Source organism: Dermacentor albipictus, chromosome 5 (assembly GCF_038994185.2).
Source record: "Dermacentor albipictus isolate Rhodes 1998 colony chromosome 5, USDA_Dalb.pri_finalv2, whole genome shotgun sequence".
NCBI classification, from domain to species: domain Eukaryota; kingdom Metazoa; phylum Arthropoda; class Arachnida; order Ixodida; family Ixodidae; genus Dermacentor; species Dermacentor albipictus.
In genome coordinates this window covers 129,053,659-129,072,176 of record NC_091825.1, presented here as the reverse complement: position 1 = coordinate 129,072,176, position 18,518 = coordinate 129,053,659, and the positions used below count along the sequence as shown (strand labels likewise).

Sequence of the window (18,518 nt, the reverse complement as noted above, 5' to 3'; positions counted from 1 at the left end):
CTGCCTCATCACTATGGATGTCTGTCGGGTGCACCACTATGCTTGTGGGGTCTTAGGGTCTCACAGGGGTACCAACCACCATGGGTTCGAGCTTAGAGAGATGCTGCTGCAAGCTGAGGCTGCAAGGGGCTACCGGGCGATGCACAACAGAACACAGTATTGCCCTGAGTTAACGGAAACCATTTATGTCTCCAGTGGCACCAAACACTTCACAAATGGCCAACCCCCGGGGTGGCGCAGGAACCAAAGGGGTCCCCACCAAGGGCAAAAATATAGACAGGGGTGCCTATAGCACGTCGCTGCAAGAGCACAGGCTCAAGCTGAGACATGGCACCAGGCAATGTACTAGCGGCTGTGCTACTTTATCTTGCGATAACCAATGGGCCAACTCAAAAGAGCTCGAGTAACCTTCTTTGGCTTGGGCCTCTGATAAGTGCGGCTCGGTGTGGTACGACCTCACGCGAGCACTAGGCACCCATTCCTTTGCTCAGCATCCAGACAAGATCAACACAAAATATGAGCTCCCTGCATGGGCAAAGGTACCTTGCGCTCAAGTCCTAGTCACAAAGGTGTCAGTGGACAAGAGGAAGCATGTAAGTACCCAGTGAGGTCGCGGAGGTAAGAGACTTACTCTCGCCGAGAGCCGCCCGCATCGTAATATCAGCACCTCGCTACACCACAAACCATCGAGAGTGGAGCGCCACCACTGACAACCAGTTGCGAGAGGGAAGTGGGTGGGGCACAGGGATGGCAGAACAGGTGAATGCACCCGCATAATGGTGCCGGCGCATTCATCAATCCCCACATGCCCCAGAAACAAAATCACGAAGCAAATAGTAGAAGTATCTGAATTCACCCGACCCAAAAAGGCTAAGGCTGTGCCATTATCAGGAAAGGTCATGCTGAGTGTGCTCTGGGATTGTTGTGGTGCACTTCTGACAGATAATGCCCGAAAAGGCCAAACCATCATAGGAAGTTACTATTGTTAGCTTTTCATCAAGTTGTAAGACAATATCAAGGCAAAGCACAGAGGAAAGCTCAAAAAAGGCGTCCTTCTGCTCCATGACAATGCACTGGCTCACTCAGCCCAGGTTATGGTGACACACACCCTTAGGCTATGAAAATTTGCCCCAGCCCTCACATTCACCCAACCTAGCACCCAGTGATTTCTTCGTCTTCCCTTGCAAGAAGAGCCATCTCTGCAGGACGATTTTCCAGGATGACGAGGAAGTGCTAACTTGTGCAGCTTCCCCTGAACTCTCAAAATGAGAAGTCCTACAGTGATGGTCTGTGGCAACTCATCCGTTGCTGACATAGATATGTGGTCTTGGGGGGAGGATATTCAGAGAAAGATTAGACTCCCAACAAAGTTTAATCGCTTAATGTTCATTCCTTCATGGCAATAGTACAAACTTTATGAACGACCCTCATACATGTGCCATGACTTGCACGTGGATGCTCAAAATAAACAATGCTGAGAAATCATTACCCCTGGAAACAATTTCTCCTTTGTGCAAACCTATCAAAGTTTGACTGACAGAATTTTTTCCATTTCTTTACAGATACAAAAGGGTTTGAAATCACTTTCCAGGATATCCAGCTACTGTCCCATAACACTAAGCAATCACTGTGCACATGAAAAAAGGCATGCAGATGCACAGTCTCCCCTGCAAGGCTAGACATATAAGAGTTTCAATTTTGAATGACATGCTGTGCTTCCACACTGAACACGAATGAACTGCATAGGACTGCACTGTCCCGTTTGCCCAATATAAGCCCTCCTCATGCCAAGGGAATCCTGTATAACACACTGCTATCAAAGTGCACAGCCTTAAATAGGCTTTATGCCTCAGCTGGTCTTGAGTAGCGTCACATATTACTCTTACTTTTTTTTTTCTATTTCAGAAAAGGTGACGTCAATGCTGTTTGCGGGGACCTAGTAAAAAACAATTTATTTCAAATTAATTACAGTAGAATCTCGTTGATATGATCCCTTTTCATATGATTTCCTGGTGCAACACTTGCGATAAAGAAAAAAAAAAGCCAATACAGTTACACTTCCTTTTTACCAGTTAGTACGTTTCCGGAAAATGTGATCTTTCGGCACCAATGTTCGGTACATTGCCAAATTGTGACGGCATGACATGTTCTCCGGTCACTAGATTCTATGTGAACAAGAAAAGGCATGAGACAAGCATTATCGAGAGCAGTAGGTGCCTGTCGCTTCAGCTTCCCCACAGCACTCACCCGTCTATGTCGCGTGAAAATGCTAGCGCACGCCGAGTTTCTTCTTCTGGTACCAGCAAATCTCCTCATGGGTCACCACACGTCACACTCACAGTTATTGCCGATGTAGTGCTGTTGGAAACATGCTGCACACTGTTCATAGGTGATAACCCAGACACATGCTGCTGTTCCCTGCTGTAGGCATCCTGAAGTGAGCATCATGTTTCACTCTGACGGCATCATATTCTGGTATCACTCACCAGCTCAATTTTGTTTCGGTTTCCTGTTGCCACCGTGAAACACTACGCAATAGGAGAACAACAGTGTGCATCCCAAATTGCTTGGGCCCGATCAGCTCGATGTGCTTCAGCATCTTATGCCGACGCGCTGAAATTCCTGTCGAAATTCCCCACCTGCCCAAAGAAGCTGCTGACACAGGCCAAATACGAGGAGCACAAATGTAAGCTTGTGGAAGTCACAAAAACGATGCCGCACGTCTCAAATCGCTTGGGCCCCACTAGCTCGGCACAATTCACCGTCTTTTGCTTTAACGATTCGTGCAACGCTTCGCATTGCGCAGATATCAGCTACAGTTGAGTCTGCTAAATTTATTAACGACTTCAAATTGTTCATTTTCCCGATTAGCAGGTTTCCTCTTGTTTGAAGAACTTTTTCTTCTTTTGCATTTGATCTTGTTTGCTACCATGCTTCCCGCTTGGTGCCATGTTTCACGACCTAAATTTTGTATTGATGTTGGAAATGTTACTGGCGCGTGTTACATTGCGCCTTCACGCACATAGTAGTGTGCAAAACAGATATTTAGGAAATTAGCATTGAATATCCCCATCCATGAAAATATGATGCCCGTTTCACATTGGTGGCACATCCATAAACCACTAACACAAAATGTACTCAAAATCATGCAGCAAGGAATGGGGCAGACAAAAGCTGGAGAAATGCTGCAATCTGCTTTCTACTGACAAGCTCGATATTGACACGCGTGCACTGTTTCATATTTTTCTAGTTCATGCATTTTATGGGCTAACCATTGTTACAAAGTTATCACTGTGTAAAATGTGCCTACACGTATTGGAACATTACAGAATGTCACCAATCCTATAATAAAGGAAACTTGGCAAATTAGATTGTGTGCGCAATGAAAATAGTAGTGTATATTCTAAAAAGTATGTGTGCACCAGAAATTATGCTGGAATGTACAATAAGTAATGTATAAATAGCCGACGCATTGAACCCATAGATCAGATTTCAATGGATGCACACTGCTAATGTTATGCCTTGAGTGCTCTCTAGGCACAAGTTTACCCAATAGAGTTAACTTCCCAACTCCTACTTTTGGCAGCAGCTCATTCTTCACCATCTGACAATGTGACAATATTCTGCCCTTTTGGCCAAACATGCCTGTTTCAAGATTACTGTATTTATTCAAATCTAGGCCGATATCTCTTTTTTTTTTCAAATAATCATACTCCAAACTCTAGGGTCAGCATAGATACGAGGAAAAAATAAAACAATTAAAAATAAAATAAAAAACGTGCCAGGTTTTAATTTAATATGATAAATATGGTGCAGAGCTAGTGTCATCTAGAAAAGTCAGTATCGCAGCCGCTATTAGCTACAAGCGATGTCGCTATTTTGACCTGTGTCGTATCGGCGTGTGGCATGGCGTTATCGTAATGACACCAAACAGGCGATGTCACTATAGTGCCGCTTTCAAATGAAAAGTTGTGCTAGCTGCAGAGGCATCGTGAAACATTCAAGCCAGGCAAGACTTCAGCACCGATGAGAAAAATGTCCGCCGTTGGAGGGGGGTAACGGGGGACGCTTTTTACGTGTGCCGCAACAAGGAGCTGTTCACTGAGATCGTGCCACGTTTCGATGCATGCGAGCGGTGCCGCACTGTCTACGCATGCATGGGTGCGCAGATGTGCGCAAGCTTACGTCCGCAAGCGTGCGTGCGGTCTGGGCTATAGCAACAAGGCAAGCAGTGATGATAACGTAGAGTGAGCTCAGCATGTTCATATTAAATAAATGCTGTTTTTCATTTTGTGAACACTGTCCTTACTTTTTTTGTTCGGCCTACATTTGAGGTAACTTTTTAAAATGTTTTCTAGCTTTGGACATTTGGGGGACGGATTAAAATTGGGGGCGGCCTAGATTTGAGTAACTACTGTATTTGAGGGTACCTACTTGTACGACATGAAAAGGTACGATGTGCACTGCGATAAAAATGCAAATAGATCACAGAAGCATTTTTTCACAAATCATAAATTATGCATGACAATTATGTTTTGTGAATTAAGTTTGCTTGCTAGCAAGACTGCGTTGGGTGGCATGCTCCAAAACCAGCTAGGTAAATTGTTAAAAGGACACTAAAGATTAAATGATTTAAAACATGTGGATGCTCAGTATAAATCAAGATGAGAAAACATTACCCATGGCCTATTACTCTTCCAAACTGTTTGCACTTCTAAAGCAACGAAAGAATAATTATTGGCCAGTTTAAGCTTGTCATTTTTTACATTAATGGCCTAACATCTCAATTGTGACACTCACACCAGCGATTACATGTTCCAGATTTATTTGGAGGGGAAAAAAAAAAGCCCATAAGTTGTCACGACGTGTTTAAAATTTTGTAATGCAATGAAATAATTTTTTATCACTATAACATTAGATTAGTATCTACCAGATCCTGCCAAATTTATGATGTCATCCCTCTTTCCTGAGTCCTTTATGGCTTACAAACACCTCTGCTCATGGTAATGCTGACCTAATTGCAGTTGCACTAATATAATCTACGAGCCTAAGGAGTGATAACAATGTGTATTGGCAAACAATATTTCTGCAATAGTAGACTGGTTAATCTTGCTGTAAGAGGAGACTTGGGGTGCCACAAAAGACTCAAGAACCAAAGACACGTGGCTCAAGTTCTCACACTCGCCCCCGCTGCAATGTCATATCTTTTGTGTTGACTAAGATGTAGTGAAATGCTTATCGCTTCAAGAACTGTACTGCATTCTAAAGGAACAAAAGACTAACCTTGGAAGTTTCTAGGACTCAGTAATTTGGGACATCACACTGCTGCACTAGCACTGAGGATTCCATGCCAAATTCAAGGGCAGGAACTTCAACCTTCTTAGCGAATATCTACATTTGCCCAACAAATAAATCAAAATAAAGTTCAGAAAGAATACTTCAGTAGTCTGAACTAATTGGATGTTGATCTTTAGTACCCTTTAAACACCTTCAGGCACTGTGTGTGTGCAATACAAATTTGTGTGCCAAGACAGTGCATCAAAAGCAAGAGCACTGATGAATGGGTGCTTCCCCTAAATATGTGCGACAAGAAATAGTGGATGCTCTTGTGTTTGATGTTCCTGAAGAGTGTTCTCGCATGAAGCCCACATTTCGTAAATTTAGCAAAACTCGCTGACGAATTGGTGAATTCTCGATGTGTTCTGCACCTGCAAGTTTTTCACGAGCCTGAAGGTGCATGAAAAGTTGGTGAAACTAATTTTCTTAAACGGACAAAATTAATTGGCACTGAAGGGGCTAATCTGATATTTCTAGGTTCAACCTCTCGGCAAGAATCACAAAGAACATGTGGGAATCGATTCCCTCGTAACGACCTTCAGAGAGATGACTCGCACCTTTACAAGGCAGCAGTTTTCTCTCCCGCTGCATTTTCTTTCCAAGTGATGAACTGGTGCTCGCTGTGGAACCACTGCTGGAAGGCGTCTTCCTTATGGGAGTAGGTGCCGCAGCAGGAGTCATCGCAGAGGCCATTGCTGACGTGCTGCTGGTGCTTGCGTCGGGTGCTACGTGATTGGCCTGCCCTGGCCCCGGCCCAGAAAGCAGTCCCAGTCCTCCAGGGGTTAAAGGTGGTGGCTGCTGAGGTGAAGGCAATTCCTTTTCACGGCCTGGCGAGCTGTTGCGGGCGGCCGTGGCTTCGGGCTGTCGTGGAAGTGGCATTCGCTCCACCCGGACAACGGGGGCCAGCGTGTGGTTGTTGCGTTTTAGCCTTTCCACTGCACTGCTATGCCTCCCTGCATAGATGTGCGCTTTGTCAAAAACTGGATGAGGTCTGAAATGACCAAAATACTGAATGCAGTGGTGATTTGCACCCCTTTCTTTATTATTCATCCGAAGGGTGAGCAATGTATTAATGTATACCAGGCCTTCTGAAAATGTTCCTCCTACTGTAATGAGGAAGATGCATTATTAGGTTTTCACTGGCTGGAACACAATGGCTCGTGTTTGGCTGGAATCAATTGGGCTTCTTGACTCGGTTGGTCCCATTACTCTTAGATTACAGTGATTTTTCAGCGGCTCTGCTGTTGCTAATGATTTCACCTGCTTTAGAAAATTGTCTGTAAAAATTTGCTTGAACCAAGTACCTCCTCTTGTGTTCTTTTATAAGAAGGGCTCCAACGGAAGGTTCAAAGACCTTCAAGTGGAACATTTTTACAAATAGGATTTATTTTACATAAAGCTTGATGTGGCATCTGTACAATCACAAAACAAGTCCGAATTTGGAAATGTTATGAAAAATTCGGGAGAGTACACAGGCATGCATTGGTAAAAGTGCAGAAGCTTCCCGATATGACTTTCTGTACAGCCTTTGCACAGTTTAATTCATCCAGAAATAGTGAAAAATCCTTGCAACCAAAAACACATACCTGACAGTGAAGACCCAGATGGAGCCTTTGCTGTTGACGATGGGCGCCCGGCAGGACCGCTCGAGTGTCGCGGTGCGGAAGATGATGACGACGACGATGACGACGACGATGAAGACGAGGAGCTGTGCCCCGACGACTTCCCTCCACCCGCCGGGTGGAGCACAGATGGGTCAGCAGTATGGTCACTTCGACCAAACGTGCCAACGCTCCCATGCCGCTGCTCTGAAGAGCCACAAGGGCACAAAGCGGGGTCACACGCAGCTCTCAATGCTTGGCAAGAAGGAAAGGATTTATGCAACAAGGAAATGAAACTGAAGATGTGTGCAGTAGACCAATATAACGAAAAATGTCACTATTTCGGTAGTTGTGTTCTTAAGCGGGTTGAAGGTTAACTAAGGCAAAAGAAGCATGTTTGGTTTAAACCATGAAAGACCTGCTTAGCCCTTTAGACAAAAGGAAAGGAGGCGAGAATAAAAAGAAATAGGTTAATAGAATTGGGGTTCAGGAGGCTCAGTCCCTGCTCCCCTTAACTTCCCCATAAGTACAATAAAAAATGCACCAGCAGCATTCTCCCCTGTAATCCCCTCAATGCTGCCTAGTTAAGTACAGAGGGAAAGCAGTAAGGACTACTGCCACCATGGTGCTGGCAAGGCCACTTAGAGTTAATTACATTTCACACTAGTTGGAAAACAAGTGCACCTGTGTGTTAAATTGAGTAAAATGAACATAGTGTGTTGGCTACTGAAGGACAGTCATGTAATTTTTGGCTGAAGCTATTAGCTTCAGGAGTGCAGAACACAGGAGTATCTAGGCACATGCCTATTCTCAATCTCTCTAAATTGTTTTTTTTTTTAAGTTAGCTGGTATTTCAATTAGGATTGTGTCAATACAAAATCGGTGTGACAACAGAATATTGTACAAAATGTTTGTCATCACATCCGAAATCATGTTATATAAAAACACATTAATTAGGTTGGCAGGTTGTTGACGACAAGCTAAGTAAATTCAGCCGCAAGAGTTACATCCTTTTGAATGCTTTTAGTTCAAGCTAACGTCATTCACTGGCACTTTGCATGCTGTTAAAACCACAAGCTAATTTTACCGAAGAAATGTAAAAATTTCTAAGCAGCAGAGAACTCACATCATTTCCTCTGAATAAGCACCTCATTGATTTGCTCACAAAAAGAAAGCTGTTTCTGTGAACTGAACATGATTTTACTTACAGACTAGCTTTTCAGGAAATAAACCTGGCTGATAATGAACATTCCATAGGACAAATAACTCGTATATGCAACGGCAGAGCAACACGATTACGAAACTTCATGTAGGTGAGGGTAAGAAAATATTTAAAAAGTTATTGTAATGCCTTTTATATCTTTACAGGTTGCAGCATTAAAAAAATTTTTTTTTTAGCGTTGGAAATTTATTACATGTCATGTGCATCCCACACAGCTGGTATGCAAGCATTGTGCAACATCGTGGCAGCAGCTGCATAACAGGCGACATTACACTGATAACCGCACGAAAGCTACTTTCGTTCAAGAATTCCTCATATTTGCAATGTGGACACCATTTCACAGTCTCATGTTCTGAGCCAACAAATTAAAGGCTGAAAATTTTTAAAAAGACAACAGTGAAAAGGTGTTTCACCTTTTACCTACCAGCGAAATGCCACAATCTTTGACATAACACAGCTAAAGGCACAAAAACATCAAACAGCAACCATCAGGTTCTGCTAGTTACGGACAAGTAGTGGCAACAATACTGGGCATCATTTTTTGAGCGAGCACGCATTGTGCTTTCAAGTTGCAAGCAGCACATTATTATGGACAAAAGGAGGACACAAGTGCACATCTAAACGGTTTTGAGCCATGCAAACAGTAGAGAGCTTACAGCAATTCAGAACTAATATCACAGCAAAATATTTACACACTAGAAAAAGCAACATTTCTTTTTCAAACATTCACTGTTGAAAATGATCATATGTGCTTATATTCAGTGCATTATAGTTACTTCACTGAACAAGAAAGAGAGAACAACATACCCAAGTGATTTCGCAGAGCCTGTGGTTTTGTGACTTGGTTACATATTTCACACACAACTAAATAGAAATCGTCCCACGCTGGACAAAATCCGAAAAGTTCCATATCTGAAACAGAATGCACCGCAAACGCCCATTTTCGTCCGTCACGTCACCATTCGGGTAACAGCGGAGGTAATAAAAAAAAAGAAAAAGAGGAACTGGAAGAACAATCCGCCACCGTTTAAGCAAATGCATCAAAACATACGAAACGCACACTGGTTTCGGAACGCATGCAGAAGCATCGAAACGGGGAAAAGAGGCAAGCGCCACATGACTACGGTTGCGCGACGCTCTATCGAGGGGTGCGACGGAGGCTAGCTCCGAACGTAACTACACCACGCGCGCAGCACGAACACATCGGCGATCACTTTTGTAACGCAACTGTGGAAAGAGTCACGACAAAAACAAGGAATCCGCGAGTGCATCGGGAGCAACGGAGGCGAAACGTCTCCGTTATCCGCCACCCTCCCCAATTTTGCGCTTCCTGAACGGAGGCGAAGCGAGACACGAAGCTTAGCACGCAGCAGCAGCCGTTCGGAGCAGAGCAGCTTGCTCGCTCCTTGAAGGTCACAGTTTGTCGGAGGGCCAGGCCGAATTGTGCAGAACGCGGCGCAGACAACGGCTTTTTTCGAAACGTGCAATCAGTTCGAATCGTCAGCCGGCAGTCAGTATGATCCGAACGGAAAGCGAGTTACGGGGGAGGGCTTGTTTTCATCGCGAACAACCACGAGCCTCACACGAACGGCGCACCAAAACATGAGCGCTTCGCCCGGCCAGCACTGTTTGGTTCGCGCGTCGTACAGCGTTCGAAAGTGCACTGAACGCGTCGACAGTCATGCTCATTGACCACACATGTCAGAGTAAAGACGGTGAAAAAGTTAGAAAGGAACAAGAATACGTGGACGAGGTTTTCTTACCCTCTTTTCTTAATTTCATGGCATCGCTTTCTCTTTTCGCTGTCTCTGCCTCTGTATCGGCTTCTTCGTCTGCTGAAAAGCAGAGTATCCCGTTAATGCTCGTCTCGAGGCGTGACGTTAGAAACCGTTATCAAAAGAAAAGATGCGACACGCTAAAATAAGAAGTACGTATGTAACTGTGTCAGCGGTGCTTGTTATTATTCGTTTAGTCTTAGCTTGTGTCAGGGAGCCTCTCTGCTGCTGTCCGCAGCCAAAGGCGGTCCGCCATCACTTGTCACACGCATCACCAAAGAAGGCGGGAGGAAGAACAATCAGTTCTACTCACTTTCTGGGCTCCTGAAGCCGATAGTTTCGGCCCAAGAATTCCATGACTGCCCTTCGGTAGCCGACACACTATTAGGTGCCGCCATTTTGTGAAGATCTGGTATTTTTTTGCTCTTTTTTCTTGCCGCTGATGAAAACAGATGAAAACATTGTATAATGACGTCACAGCCCAGCAAACGGTTTATTGGTAGTTATGTGCTGCCATCTCTCAGTAATTTAGTAAAACGTGAGCTCTTTAATATTTAAAGGCTAGTAAAACTAAAATTAGCTGGTATTTCTTAAACAAAAGTTAGCATATTAGCATCACTTAGCTTTGTTAGACAATCAAAGCACATTAACAAATAATGTTTATTAAATTAACGTACATGTTCAGTTTCGGTTCTGGTTGCATAGCAAAGTACGCACTTGTAAAACTAATGGCCTATGTAATTTCTTCTTATATTATTGTTAATAGTGTATTTTAGTTGGTTTATTATTTGTGGCTTTTTGGATACACACTCTTAAATATGGCCATGATCCGTAAACGAAACTAGCGCTTGTCGGCGGAGTCTGGTATCATTTCAATTTCCGAGGCGCGAGCACTACATATGTTTAATGCGTTTGTTGTTTGTGTTGTTTTAGCGTCGTCGGCTTCATATACCGCATACGCGCGAAATAGCTGGCGGAGGAATGCCTTTTATGTTCAGCCCTCCTGGCTTGTCCTTGACTGTGCGTATGTTTTTATCCCTTTGCCTTCGCCACGCATCGTGCGCTTGCGAAAGGACATCGCGGGGATTGTTTAGTCGGCCAGTGGAACCGTTGTCATGGTGTTGACCCTGTTCAAACTTTTTTTTGACAGCTTGCTCCTCGTTGCGCTTTACCGCTGCTACTGATAATCGTTGTTTTGTCACTTCCGCACACCGAATGCCTTTACGATGTTCTTGTGCAGTTCCTTTGCGAGATTTGGAGTTTGGAGTACCTTCTGCTGAGTTAGCGAGCTTTCGTTTAGGGAGAGCATGATTCCAGGAAATGAGTCTCGGAATCAGTTCCCGTCATCGGAGCCAACGCACTGGGTTTCCAAAGCACCCGCAGGCTCGGAGGATGTAATCACGCTCACCAAAGCCCAGTTACAAAAACTGCTCAGAGCATTGGAATCTCAAGGTATGTGGGAACCTTTATAAGATCACTGCTGACTTTTCATTTATTTTAGCTCTGTGAATTTCGAATTACAAGACCTATCAGTTCTCTTCGGTGTGAAATTGTGTGCTTTCCCCTTTCGCATTTACTGGTCATTTTCTATTTCTTTTTTACCTGCCTTCATTTAATTCTTTTAAAGAGAGAACTTAAAGTTTAGTTCCTACGAGCAAGAACGATCCGCGAACAAGCGGAGATTATAGGAATCGGGCTACATAGTGCATTTGAAAAGCTTAACCAGCTTTGCTGTCGCAGCAACCGCTAAATAATTTTATAGTATAGAAAGAAAAAAAAGAATGTCTAGAAAAAAATGTAGTTTCCGCGTTTAGTTTTCCTGAGGTACCGCCTCATTTCGCTCATCTTTCATTGAATCCAGTGGTCGCGACGACTGCTTGACATTCACATTTATAAAAGTTATCGGCTTTCACATTTATGAAAGTTATCACCCGATCTCTATAACTATGCTTGCATATGTTTCAGAGCCATCTGATACAATAACAACTGCCTCAGTGCCAACCATTACCAGTGCCCTTAACAAACTGCCCATCTCAGGAGATGACTGGTGAGGTCTCAGTCCTTCCTTTCGTTGCTTATATGCATTACTGTGTGCTTTGTTCTTGTTCGGCCTTACTTTTAAATCTTTGTGTTGTATAAGTACAAGTGTTGTTGTGCGGAACTCATAAATAGGAAAGTGCCGAGCTCTTACAGAGTGTGTCAGAATAAATTGTTCATCTAATGCAGGATGAAAGTAGTAATATGAAATGCTGTTTCAAAGTTGTGGATATTGTAAATATGTGAAACCTCTGCAAAATGTTAGAATGAGTTTCTTCAAATTTTATATTTAAGTTGGGATTTACTTTCAAAAAAAGACTTGTCACAAGGCAGATTTTTTTGACCAGCGCAACACAGGACGAAAAAAAAGGAGCAAAGGAGAGCTCTGTCTCTTGTACCTCTTTCTTTCTTACTGTGTTTCTTGGCGCTCTTGCCATCCGTGGCCCTTGGGCCAAAAAAATCTCCGTGCATCATCATCGTCGTTCATCATGTGTCACGCCATTAAAAAAAACTGCTGCGTGACAAGACATGCCAACCAGCCCAAAATGAACACGCTGCTAAAGAAAAAGTTGTGCTGAATGCATAGTGTTACTCACTTTTTACCAACCATACTTTCTTCAGTCTTGTTTTCATGTAGCAAAATTTGTTAAGTTAGATATGGTGCCTAGCAAATGAGCGTCTCTACTTTCTTGCACATTTAGAGAGATGTGTTCAAGTCATAAAAAAACCATGGGACAGTAGCAGGCACGTACCCAGGATTTTTTTTCGGGGGGGGCCCACCACCTCTATCATCATCATCATCATCATCATCATCACCACCACCATCACCACCACCACCACCACCACAATCATCATCATCATCATCATGTTTTATGTCCACTGCAGGACGAAGGCCTCTCCCTGCGATCTCCATTTACCCCTGACCTGCGCCAACCGATTCCAACTAGCGCCCGCGAATTTCCTAATTTCATCGCTCCACTTAGTGTTTTGTCGCCCTCGATTGCGTTTTCCTTCTCTTGGTACCCATTCTGTAACCCTAATGGTCCAACGGTTATCTAACGGGCGCATTACATGACCTGCCCAGCTACATTTTTTCCTCTTGATGTCAATTAGAATATCGTCTATACCCGTTCGCTCTCTGATCCAAACCACTCTCTTTCTCTCTTAACATTATGCCTAGCAATCTTCGTTCGATCGCTCCTTGCGTGGTCCTTAACTCGCTCTCAAGTCTCTGCCCCATATGCACTAGCAAAATGCACTGATTGCACACCTTACTTTTCAATAATTATGGTAAGCTTCCAGTCGGGAGCTGGCAATGTCTGCCGTATGCGATCCAACCTATTTTTATTCTTCTGTAAATTTCCTTCTCATGATCAGGGTTCCCTGTGAATAATTGACCTAGGTAAACGTACTCCTTCACAGTCTCTAGTGGCCGACTGGCGATCCTGATCTCTTGTTCCTTTGCCCGGCAATTTATCATTATCGTCATCTTCTGCATATTAATATTCAACCCCACTCTTACACTCTCTCTGTTAAGGTCTCCAATCATTTGTTGTAACTCGTCTGCATTGTTGTTGAATAGAACAATGTCATCGGCAAACCGAAGGTTGCTGAGATATTTGCCGTCGATATTTACTCCTAAGCCTTCCCAGTTTAATAGCTTGAATTCTTCTAAGCACGCAGTGAATAGCTTTGGAGAAATTGTGTCTCCCTGTTTGACCCATTTCTCTATAGGTATCTCCCTGCTTTTCTTGTGTAGAATTAAGGTAGCTGTAGAACCTCTGTATATATTCTTACGCGAAGGACGAGTCAGTAAGACGAGAAACTATTTACAGATTATATTTACAACAATGGTTGCAGCGCTGACCGTTTAGATTCACAGCGCGAGCCCAGTTCGTTCTTCCTTCTCTTTTCTGGAGTTATGGCGCCCACGTACCTCATTCACACAAACAAATACCACACGCATGTAGCAATATTTTTCAAGCTTTTTACGTAAGCGTTCTGTAGTGCTTAATTACGTAGTGCCTCTAGACTGCTGGTGTCTCTACTGAATCAAATGCATTTTCGTAATCTCTATAAGCCACATAGAGAGGCTTATTGTACTCTACAGATTTCGCGATAACCTGATTGATGACATGGATGTGATCCATTGTAAGGTATCTCTTCCTGAAGCCAGCCTATTCCCTTGATTGACAAAATCCAGCGTTGCCCTTATTCTATTGGTGATTATTTTGGCAAATATCTTATATAATACTGGGAGCAAGCTAATGGTCCTATAATGTTTCAATTCTTTAACGTCTCCTTTTTTGTGGATTAGTATAATGTCTGCATTCTTCCAGTTTTCTATGACCCTTGCAGTCGATATACACTTCGTATAAAGAGTCGCCAGTTTTCCAAGCATTATGTCTCCTCCATCTTCGATTAAATGGACTGTTATTCCACCTTCTCCTCCCACTCTTCATCGTTTCATGTCTTGCAGGGCGCTTCTGACCTCATCGCTAGTTATAGGAGAGTTTCTGTATCCTGTTCATTACTGTTTCTAAGTGAGGTATCGTGACTCCTCTGGGTACTGTAAACAGGTCAGCTTAGAATTTTTCCGCTGCTTTTACTATATCTTCGAGATTGCTGATGATATTATCCTTCTTATCTTTTAGTGCATACATCATGGTTTGTCCTATTCCAGGTTTCTTTTTTACTGATTTCAGGCAGCGTTCATTTTTTACGGCTTCTTCAGTCTTTCTCATGTTATAGTTTCGAATAGCAGTTATTTTCGCCTTGTTGATCAGTTTTGACAGTTCCGCGAATTGCGTAACGCTGTGCGGCCGCCACTCCCATACAACCGCGTAGAGGGCAGGACTCTGCGATTCTAGACGTACTGCGCTCACCGAGAAAGGTTAGAAAAACACTCACATAAGCACAGCAGAGAAGTGGCTACGTGAGGCGGTTCGACCGATAACTGTAGAAGCGTCATTCAAAGCAAGTAATTATTCTCCACTTCCGGCGGCGTTTCCTCTGCTTCCTTTTTAAATAAAAAGATGTTGATCCATAAATATTCTCATAAACAACAGTCAACATTTTTGGTTATTGCGTTGGCTCTCTCCCTTAGTAGATCGCTTAATTTCTCAACTCCTTGCGATTTTTGTTTCCAGTTGCCAAATTTGCACGAAAAGTGCTATACAATTAGGGAAAAACAGACGAGCTAACGGGCGACAGTCATCTTGCTAATGGGTTTAAGGATTATTGCAGGGTTTCATGATGGACGCTCTTTCACATTATTTTATTTCCCACCTTATCTAACCCATATCACGTGTATATGGTTCCGGGCATCTGCCAGCGTCGCGGCGAGCCGTAAGTAACTCAAGGAAATAATGAAGCACAGGGAAAACTTAAACGCAATTGGCGTTTTCTCCGGCCGCAACTCGTTCCATGAGAGTATACAGAACAGCTAAGTAACAGCCGCATCCCCCTCCTGGTCCCAGGATCAGCCTAAACAAAGAAGGTTGAACTAACAAAAGCAAGAGCTATGCGCGTGACGGTGGAATAGATGGTGACAACTGAACGCATCTCGAGTTAATCGCGCGGGTGCGGAATCTATGAGAAAACTGTCCTTCACATTACAAGAGATGCCGATAACTACCGCCATCTAAAAGGAGTGAAAAAGGCAGCATAAGGCTGACCGATGAACAGCTGCCAAGTCTCAACATTAATCTGGCGGCGCTTTAGGAATGTGTGAGGAGTGGTGGCGTGGGTGGGGAGGGGGGGGGGGGGGGGTATGCCATTTGATTTCGGGGGGGGCCCGGGCCCCCCCGGGCCCCCCCCTGGGTACGTGCCTGGACAGTAGCATGAGTGTTTTCACACTTCAGGTGCATCATTTTTTTTCCTATGTTTAGAACAACCAACACACATTTTTGCAGGTACTGGCAAGGCATGAAAGCTTTTATGAAAGCCTTTGCTGTGTGCTCATGAACTCTACACTGCATTGGTTGGCTGATACAACATGACGTATTTATCACTTTGCCCAGTGTGCTCTCTTAAAATGCTTGCTGTAAAAGAAGAAAGAAAACACGTGCAATTTCGAGCCAAACGAGGCTTTTGTGCAGCCAGCATGAAGTGTAAATTGCCATGCGATTGAGGTACACCTCAGCTATGATGATGTATGCTACTCAGTACGTGGTATTATCAAGAGGCTTGAGACTTATTTGTCAATTCTGCATCATATATCGTTGTCATGCCAGGCACTTTTTATTGTAACTTGATAAAAAGCAACCTTTCATATAAGGTAACATTCTTCCTTGATAGAATTACTGGACAGCTAGGTACGGATTAAAGAACCCTAATTGGTCAAAATTAATCCAGAGCCCGCCCACTGCGGCATCTCTTACAGCCCACTTCCACACGCAATGTTAAATCCCACAGTTAGATTTGATTTTGAGACATTGTGTGATTCAAGGACACCTGTGATGTTGCGCGGCACTGAGCGCGTAAGAATTTCAAGAGCACACGGAATGTTTCTATTATTTCAGCATCAAATAACACTTTCGTGCTGGGCAGTGCCCCCCCCCCCCCCCATTGTCACCTAACTAAAAGCAACCTTTCTTATTGGGTTACATTCTTCCATAAATGACTTTCATGGTATGATCATTTGAAGGACTACTTCTGAAATCACAATTTCATGGTTGTTTCAGGTCTTGTTTGGCACTTTCAATGACTTTGTGTTAGCAGCATGTTTTAAAATTTTCCTGTTTAGAAGAGAAGTGTTGCTAAGCCTCAATTGTCATCTTTGACGAATGCACAGCTTGCCAAACTGGGTGAAACGCAACAGCACAGCTCCCCGCGGCACTCAACACTCCAATGAATCATCCCTCGCTGGCTTTCCTCAGCGGTTGTCAAATTCACATCCAGAGCTCGGAACAGGGTCGAGTCGTCCTTTCTCCAAGCTGGCTCAGAAGCAGCGACAGTGGGAGAAGGAAAAAGGTTGGCAAAAAATTTGTTTTCTCGACTCAAACTTGAGTCACCTTTAAAGGGACACAGAAGAATGATGCGAAATAAATTTAGACGGCTAAATTGATTACTAGTGGAGAAACTGAAGGCCTCACTTCTCTTTCTTGACTTTCCCACTAAAGCCTAAGCTTTAATGTGTCGTTGTGACATCACGGATTTCGAAGCCTTTTATGCTGTGTGGGCCATTTCGGCACGGAAAAAAAAATGATCAAATTTTGCTAGGTGACGTTCGGAGTTTCTTTACAATGCAATGTTGTGCTTCATCAGCAGCACCCATAACTTTAGACAATATGCCTACTTTTTCCTTGCATCCTTATCGTGCCTATTTAACATAAAAGCATGAACTATGGGCCGAGAAACATTTTAGTAACACTCTTGTTGTGCTTATATATGTGTATTTTGATGATGGTGACTGTATTAGACATTCAGAGCCTAATAATGCCTTTTTCTGTCTTCTGTCCTAGCTTTATTTTGTTTATAATGTTATCGCCCACTGGGTAACTTTTTAAGGCAGCTGATTATTATCACAAACACTTTGCCAGTGTAAACCAGTGTAAAGGCTATCATCAACAACTTTCCAGCTGACGAGAGCATCACTTTGAGAAGGGCTCAAATTAAGCTACAAGATATAAGAATTAGATACAAGAATTGTACAAGAATAGATACAATAATTACACTACACTTGTAGGTGACTTAGCATATTTGCGCACTCATGTCAGGGTTTTAAACGAAAGCATAGCGAAACTTGAATGCTTGGGCACAACTCTAACCTGTAATGTGGGGCTCATTTTGGACGGTCAGGAAAGGTTCGCCGGTATACTGTATGGACCTATTGCTGATATAGTTAGTTTGAAACTTTAGTCTGTCTGGGACAAAAAACCGAGCTCTGACCAGCGAACAATCTGCAATTCTAAAGGGTGACGGAATATTGAACATTACAAAGTACAAATAGGTGCCTCAAACTTCAATGGATGTTTATTGTTCCTTTCCGACATACATACCAAAACTTGATGAAAAATGGTGCTACACAACACCCCCAAATCTTCAGATGGTGAATGTATGTCACTGTTTTCACAAATTTTCTCATGGTGTACAGTCACACTAAATTTAAGATAAATCTTATTACCTGCGCAGCTTGCCTCATTTCCTTTTAATGAGAAAAGAAAGTGAATCGCACATGTACAGGCACAAGAAAATTGGTTTCTGGGGCTGTGTTCCTTGGAAAATCGCAATTTATCCTGAAATGCACAAAGAAAGTTATAATTCATCAAGTCTACATGCCTAAAGGACAGTGTTCGGCACCTCTATGTGCCCTAAATGATAGCTGTAGTGCCTGTTATAGGTACCTAAAACAGCATTTTTTTAGGTGCCTAAAATTGGATGCCTATTCATTACTAATGAGCAGTTTACTATGCACGTCATTTGTTATTACGTCTTTTACCAAGCCTGTCGGCATGTTATTAATTAAGTGCCTATTGCACTGTTTTAGATGCTAAATTTACTTGATTATCTTTGTCGCCTGAGGGTGCGCAGGTATATAAATAT

General features: G+C 43.3%; 2 protein-coding genes across 6 annotated transcripts in view; one reads left to right on the top strand and one right to left on the bottom strand.

Moving 5' to 3' along the window:
• Positions 1 to 10,408, bottom strand: part of LOC135906351 (ataxin-7-like protein 1) — a 37,936-nt gene extending 27,528 nt beyond the window's left edge. For 3 of the 4 annotated variants that reach the window (XM_065437695.2, XM_065437698.2, XM_065437699.2), the window contains exons 1-5: positions 10,249 to 10,408; positions 9,924 to 9,995; positions 8,968 to 9,072; positions 6,924 to 7,145; positions 5,895 to 6,290 (exon numbers count right to left, since the gene is read on the bottom strand). In XM_065437695.2, the coding sequence (XP_065293767.1) occupies positions 5,895 to 6,290; positions 6,924 to 7,145; positions 8,968 to 9,072; positions 9,924 to 9,995; positions 10,249 to 10,333 (880 nt within the window). In that variant the 5' untranslated portion in view covers positions 10,334 to 10,408. The remainder of the gene's footprint in view (positions 1 to 5,894; positions 6,291 to 6,923; positions 7,146 to 8,967; positions 9,073 to 9,923; positions 9,996 to 10,248) is intronic. The other variant, XM_065437697.2, reaches the window with a different exon arrangement.
• Positions 10,409 to 10,796: 388 nt separating this feature from the next.
• Positions 10,797 to 18,518, top strand: part of LOC135906348 (coiled-coil domain-containing protein 66-like) — a 32,126-nt gene continuing 24,404 nt past the window's right edge. For both annotated transcript variants that reach the window (XM_065437692.1, XM_065437690.1), the window contains exons 1-4: positions 10,797 to 10,955; positions 11,176 to 11,387; positions 11,901 to 11,982; positions 16,768 to 16,946. In XM_065437692.1, coding sequence (XP_065293764.1) covers positions 11,243 to 11,387; positions 11,901 to 11,982; positions 16,768 to 16,946 — 406 coding nt within the window. In that variant the 5' untranslated portion in view covers positions 10,797 to 10,955; positions 11,176 to 11,242. The remainder of the gene's footprint in view (positions 10,956 to 11,175; positions 11,388 to 11,900; positions 11,983 to 16,767; positions 16,947 to 18,518) is intronic.